The 7,274-nt window shown below is 49.5% G+C and overlaps 1 protein-coding gene across 1 annotated transcript; it reads left to right on the top strand.

The window, feature by feature from the left end:
* The first annotated feature begins 395 nt into the window (after positions 1–395).
* On the top strand, positions 396–6,575 carry LOC114491362 (protein FAM205A-like). Its single transcript, XM_028505402.2, has 4 exons — positions 396–684; positions 1,320–1,365; positions 1,892–1,952; positions 2,774–6,575. Exons 1-4 carry the CDS (start codon positions 541–543, stop codon positions 6,573–6,575), a joined length of 4,053 nt encoding a protein of 1,350 aa, XP_028361203.1. The 5' UTR covers positions 396–540.
* Positions 6,576–7,274: the final 699 nt, after the last annotated feature.

Raw genomic sequence — 7,274 nt, 5'->3', positions numbered from 1 at the left:
CAATCACCATTGCCTATTACATCAAGACTCTCCATTTCCAAGCCATAACCAGACTCTGCCCTCCTTAAGCTCGTGTGTACTTCTCAGATACATTTCCAGTACAAGCAGGGGAGTTGGTGGAGTTTCCTCTGTCCCTCTTCCTCAGGAGGTGCTCTAAACACTCAATTTTCTGTGGATGGGTGACCAGACAGTTGTTATGAAGAAGAGAACTGAGTCATCAGTCTGGTGTAGGGTGTAGAGGGTGAAGGCAAAGTGGGAGCAAGACACTGCCTGTGAGCAGGCACATTTAGTCTCTGGTTCTGTACCTTTACAGACAACCAGACACCCTAATCTACAAACTGAATCACCACACACTCTTCCCTAAAATAGATCAAACTCTTTGACACAACACCTGCCTTGTGAAACAGAAGGGCTCTGTGATGCAGTCTGGTGACCTGGTTCCATCCTCTGTGAGGTAAGAGGATGAGTCATTAGGCACTAGGATCCTGACTGCCTGGATAAAGGACCGGCTGGTCTCCTTGTGCTCATGTGGTTTAGATCATGCTTAGCTTTACTTTCATTCTTTGGAATGTTGGATATTTCTTATATGTATACGGCATCATCTTCATTATTATCCTAATTATCTGGCAAGTGAAAAGGAGTTACCAAGGATTAAAGGTGGAACCTAAAACAAGTTGCTGTCTGGTAGGGAAACATTAACTCTACAATTGAACTAATTAAATATCAGATAAGAAGCTTTTTAAGATCCTAGAGTCTGTTTTTACCTTCCTTGCCAATTTTTATACCATACATTCATTTACTCTAATATGGTACTGTTCTCAGAACCTAGAAATATCTTACTGAGCCATCCCTGCAGTGTATTCTAATTGAAAAATCCAGAACCTCTCTGTCTACCTTGGGTTGCAACCTGGATGAAATGGGATCTACCTCACTGGATCTCAAAAGACATCCCAATATGGGGGCTTCTTCTAGTTGGTGGATTTAGTAAGCAAAAGTCCTAAGGCTGATAGAACTGATTACCATCACCATTGAATCTATTCCACAATCCCTCCTGTGTCATGGTTAGCCCCCTGGAGGACTAGTCCTGGGAAAGGGAACAGGAAGTAAGGAATAAACAGAGCCTTGAAGTAAATGAGAAAGAACTAGAAAATGAAATGTTGGGGTGAAAAGGGTAGAGTAGAGGAAGGAAATGTAGGTGAGTGTATTAAGTAGAGACATGCACAGAAAGGAATTTGGAAATTTATATTAGTTTTGCCTTATTATGAACATGAAAAGAACATGGTATTCCACCTTCACACTTTAACTTTTTTGTCTTTAAGCATCATCAGACACTCAGGCAAAAGGCTAGAGATGCAGCATTAAGAGGTAAAGTACCAATGCCTTCTCTGACTCCCCTCCACTGTGGGTGAGGTTCCATGAATTTTGTCCCCCTTTGACCTCTGTTGCTTGGAATAAGTACTCTAACCACAAAAGGTTCCAATTCCCCAAGTTGACAAATTCTGCCAGAACACTTTCTAGGGTGGGAAATCAGAGCCTAGGAATGTTCCAAATTTGCCACCTCAGCCCAGGAAATGAAGAATAAAGAAGTAGAAGAGAAGCCCTTAGCTGTGCCATTTACTAGTTTCATGGCCCTGTGGAAGTCACTCCAGCTCTGAGTCTTTTCTCCATGAAATGGGCATCTGAAGACCCCACCTCACTCGCAGTGTGGCTGTGAAGACCTAATGGGATTGGTCCAGACCAGCACACTGTAACTCGTTGAGTTGTACACAGATGTGCCTTAGGGCATCGACTGTTGGGGTTTTCAGTCTCTTCTCATTCAGAGGCCTTTAACTTCTATAGGATGTCCCAAATCCTCTCTCATTCCGTGTAACACTGTCTCCTGGTTTCTCAGCTAGGAGACATTCCCGGAAAGAAGCTGAGAAGCCATGGGAACTGCTGGCTGTCATGAAAAGGTGATCAGTTGCTCTTTGTGGTGTCCCAGCTCCAGCCTGGATCATGATGGTTCCTCTGCTTGGCCTGGGAAAGGGATGAGGAGAGGGATAATGGCTGGGAGGGAGTTGGACACAGTGGGGGCTGCAGCATGGTTGAGAGGGTTGCCAGGGCAAAGGGGACTCAGACAACTCAGGAGGGAGGCGTTTCCCAGTTCTGCTCTGGGCTAGGCTCGCAATGCTCCAGAATTCAGAATTTGACTAGTGCTTAATTCATAAAACCTACATGGGTTTGTACTCAGCCATAAGACCAGTTAGCCAGCTAAGAGAATGGGTGAATAGTGCATAAATAAGTCATCATTGTCATAGTCTCTTTACAGCCACACCCTTTCAAGGGAAGACCCCTGGGCCCTGCTGACATTACCTCCCCTGGTGCTGTCTCCAGGGAGCTCAGTTTCTAGGACAGCCCTCAGCCAGGAGCTTGACGTCTCATCCTCCTCTTAAGAACTCTAGAGAATGAGATTGACTCTCCAGAGACGTTGTGTATACCTCACAGTCCCCGGGAAGCAGAGTTCCCACAAGGACCTCATTTTCCACAGCTTGGAAATACTTAGTACCATGCTGTGGCCTTCTTAGCCCCAAATGAGGCTGAGTCCAGGTTCTGCCTAGTGATGGCCCTGGTGAAGCCCTATCAGCAAACCATTGGTACCCCATCTCCCATCTCCTGGTTAAGCTTCTTAACACAGGGCAGCCGGCAACTCATCCACCTCCCAGTCACTCATCGTCCTGTGTTCCCATGTGTTGCCTGACACCATCAGTAACAGCTGCCATGTTTTCTCTTCCAGCCAGAGCTGGCTTCCCCAGGAGGGTAGTGTGCGGAGGGTACTATGTACAGATACCTGCTGCCAAGTCTGCAATACCATGGCTCTGGAGATCCAGCAGCTGCTGGTGGGTGAGAACATCCTGATCTATCCCACTTCACTGGGGCCATCACAGGGCTCCTCTTGCCTAGAGATATTTCCCAAGTCTAATGTGTCTTTTGAACACAGTCTGGAGCATCACCCCACACACTTTCAAGAGCTTCCGCTTCCAAATGCAACCCTTTCGGCATCACAACTGATGGATCAGAAATGTTTAACCCAGCCAGTTACTTGGCCAGCTGTCCAATCTGCTGGCACAGTTGCTATGCAAGAACACAGGGCTGAAAATATCCAACTAGGACAAGGGTTTCAAGTGCAAGATATGCCCCAACACCAAGAGACTATGTCTTCTTCAAGGTTTGAGGAATGTAGGATTCCTGTGAACCAGCAGGAGATTATACAGCAAAACCTCAACCTTGTGTATGGGAACCAAGATCAGGAGCCCTTGCATCCCCAGGTCCCTCTGCTGACCATGAACCAAGTGATCACTACCATGACACATCCTGTAGCCTTACCTATGCTCACTGTCCTCCCTACCCACCTGCCATTCCCCAGTCCTGAAGTCCTGAGGCTCCTGGAGGTACATGTCAAAAAATGGATGCATTTCCAGAGGTGGGGGCTTCCCAGACGTGTAGAGGAGTCCCTGAAGCAGCTTATGCCAAACCCACCATTGTTTTACCAACCCCTGAATAACCAACCAATTTCTTTCATTCAAGACGATACTTATGAATTCTCTGCTGAGAAACTTGCAGCTACTTCCTACCAGACCTGGGGTTCATGTATGGCTGGCCAGGCAACCCAGGCATTCTGGGTTTCTCAATGGTCTCTTACAGACCCAATACAAAGACACCACTACCACCAAAACCCAAACCACATGGCTCTGGCCTTGCCTTCTGCAGCTCTTAAAGACTTCAGTGGCTTCTATCCACTTCCTGGGCAACAGGCTGAGGACTCTGTGGGCCATTTGCAGCAGAAATACAGCCAGCTATTCTGTGGCCTCTCTTCTCTGCACAGTGAGTCCCTGGCTGACACCTTCTTGGGCTCTCAAGGTCACTCCACAAACAACAGCCTGCCCAGGCTCCCCTTGAAGGATCCTTTTCTCCTCAAGGACCTCTCCTTCCTCCCTCTGTTGCCTAAAACACCACCCCAGTCACGCCCACCCTCGCCCCCATCATCCCCAAATTGGGTCATGCCCTGTGACCATCCACCAGCTCAGGCCAATGTCCCATTTCTGACTCTGGCCCAGTGTGAAGCCTTAGAGTGGCACCTACTGCAGAGGCAGCTCCAGCAGCAGTGCAGTTTGCCAGCTGTTTTCCAGAGAGCTCAGCATACCCAGAGCCCTGTGACATATAAGTGTGGTGACACAGCCCAGTCTCCAGAAACTGTGAAAACTTCCTGGCCAGGAAAGCCCATCTCCATCCTCACAAGAGAACTCCTCTTGCCAGACCATACCCGGAGGCTGCTGAAATTCCACCTCCAGAGGCAGTTGATTCACCATCGCTGGGGCCTGCCCCCAAAGATCCAGCAGTCCTTCAAGTTGCTCCTGTCCCCCACTCACCAGCAGACTCCATCCTGGAGCAGCACAACCCTAGCCAGTGTGAGTGGTCCCCACCCCTCAGCCCTAGAAGCCATTGGTGGGGCTGGTGACACTTTGGCAACACTTGAGGACCGAGTCCTCATGCCACACTTATTTGACCAAGTCAAGGCAATACTGAAGAGCCACATCAACTCCAAATGTGAGCAGATTCACCAGGGCAAGGTCCCTGACCATGTATATAGGTCTTGTGAGTGCATCATTCCTGGGGGTCTCGAAGTAGCTACCTTCACCTGCATACCAGAAAGCAAGCCCCTGGAGTTACAGGCAGCAATGGACACGGACCTACAGCAGGAAATTATGTCCAGGATGCCGACATCCCTAGATCAGCAGCAACAGACCTCACCAGTAGCTGTCACTGAACATCCAAAGCTACCTCGAACCCTGTCCAAGGAAGCCATTGAGAAACTGGAGACAACTTTCTGGCACAAGTATCTGGCCTTCTTGTCAGGGCTGCCTCCTCTTTATTACGTGGCTCTCTCCAAGGCCATTACTCCAGCAATAACTACTGAAGCTATAGTCACAGAGGTGGTACCTGAACCTGTTGAAATCTTAACAGAACCTCTGACTGCATTTCCAGAGGTGGGGGCTGCCTCTGACACTGAAGAGAAGTGTTGTCTAAGCCCTGGGCCATGCCTTCAAGGTGCCAATGACACTTGTGCAGAAACTGCAGATGATACTCAGCCTGAAGTGCCTGTGGAAGGAATGATTGAGACACAGCCTCTAGAAAGCCAGACAGAGTGTGCCAAGCCCTACCTCCTCAAGAAATCCATCCTGGCCAAACTAAATTTCCATCTGAGAAGGAAAACGCTAGAGATACAATGGGGAATTCCCACAAAGGCTAGGGAGTCCAGGAAACAAACTGCAGTAATCCCAAAGACCACATCCACACAGGCGTCTCTTGGGAGTCTAAACAACCGAGGAGATGCATCACTCCAGGATCTCCCCATCCCACCAAACATTCCCCGTGCCCCAGATCCAAAATGGCTCTGCCTTAAAGGACAGCTGGCCCTCGAGTTAAAGGCAGTGCAGCAGAACCAGAAGCAACCTAGTTCCAGAGCAGCACCCCATGCCTCTGCCTACAAGTCCTCCAAGATGTCACAACCCAGTGGAGACATGACAGAGGGCCAGGTGCTTTGTGTTCAGTTGGAGAGCAGTGTAAACAAGCACAGCCTGGAGGAGCCCTGGAGCCCTGAGTCCCAAAGCCCTGGCAAGAGCAAGTATTTAGCCCAAGTGCCCAAGCTGGCTAAAAAGGAAAAGGAGCCAGGGAAACCCAAATCAGCAGGAGACCACGGAGAAGGAGATGCAGGGTTTGTGCTCTCCTCAGCAAGAGAAAAAAGCCACTCTGCTGAAGCCCAGAGGCCAGAAGGGATGCTGCTGAACAGGACACCCCAAAGCCCCCGGAGACGGAGACATAGCTTGCACCTTGATGCTCCCTGTCAACACAGTTCCCAGCATCGCCCTCAGCTCAAACCCCCAGAGCCACCTCCAGGAGTCCCTGGAGGGGAGAAATCGAAGAAGAATGGCCTGCAAGACAGTCAAACCAGGCTCAATGTCAGCCTCAACCCAGCAAGGATCCCTCAGAATGTCCAGCCTGTGGGGTTCCAGGTGTCACAGGGCCATCCTTTCCCAGGCCATCTCATTCAGCATAAGCCATCACAGGGACAAATTTTGCAAGGTCGGGTTTTGCAGAGGCAGGTGGTGCCAGTCCATTGTCACATGAGGCCCACCCTTCCAGAATCGGGCTTGAGAAATACGATGAAGTCCTTTCTGCAGTGTCTAAACCCCAAGGCAAAAGGCAAAGGGCACAAGGAACCCATGTCTTTGGCAGCTGAGAAAATGGCCCACACCAGAAAAGAAAAGGTACAAAAGAAGGTGGCTCCAGCCAGAAGCTCCATGGACAGAACTAAGACAGAGAAGAAGGCAAGAGGGAACCTCAAGGCCCAGTCTCCCCCTACTGAGAAGCAGGTGGGCCTGTACTTCTCAGGTGGCTCCCATTCCCCAGATAGTAAGCTCCGGCACCGCTCCTGCTTCAATCCACTCCACTCTGCCTCAGGCTTGGGCCCACCCCGCCACTGCCCTCGGCACTGTCCTCTACTGGCTTGTGCCACCCAACCAGGGAACCCACCCTAATTCTCAATTCTCACCCCAGAAGGAAATACTGGCCTGCTCAAGAGGACCCAGCACAATCCAAAGACAGTGTAGGCTCTTCAATGTCTTTGTCCCTTGAAGAACACTGCTACTGTCATTTTCATTCATGTGCAGGTGGGACAGAGTGCCACCCAAAATACAGCTGTTTGTCTAAGCAAGACTCGTCTGTCTGCTCCTTCTCTGCACTGTGGTGTGTTAAGGGAAAGCATGAGGGAGGCTAATGTGCCCTTCCTATCTAGGGAAGGAGCTTTGACCCACACTTACACACAGTCAGCATTTCACACCAAGTCCTCCCAGCCTGTCTCTGAACAGTGGATAAAGGGACTTGAGCAGAGAAGGAAGGCCCTTGTCTAAGGCCCTTGTGCATTGAAGGGAAACATCAGACTTGAATTCTATCTGGGCTTTCCATGGTATCTTTGGGCCCAGAGGAGCAACATGGTCATGAGGATAGTACTGACAAGAAGGAGTGGCCAGGAATCCACAGGGAAAATTCATTGATGACTTCTACATATGGCCACATCTGGAGGGGAGCTTTTTAGAAAAGTGCCACAGTCGTCCAGTCCTGAGGAAGTGCTTTGTGTTTTTCAAAAGCACATAGCTAATGGGATGGTAGGTCAAAGCAAATTATAGAATCTCTTCCTCTGTGCTCTTTCTCAATTATTTGTTAGATCTCTCTGGAGG

The sequence above is a fragment of the Phyllostomus discolor genome, chromosome 3 (assembly GCF_004126475.2).
Source record: "Phyllostomus discolor isolate MPI-MPIP mPhyDis1 chromosome 3, mPhyDis1.pri.v3, whole genome shotgun sequence".
Taxonomy (NCBI): Eukaryota; Metazoa; Chordata; class Mammalia; order Chiroptera; family Phyllostomidae; genus Phyllostomus; species Phyllostomus discolor.
This window is presented reverse-complemented; position numbering and strand designations above follow the sequence as displayed.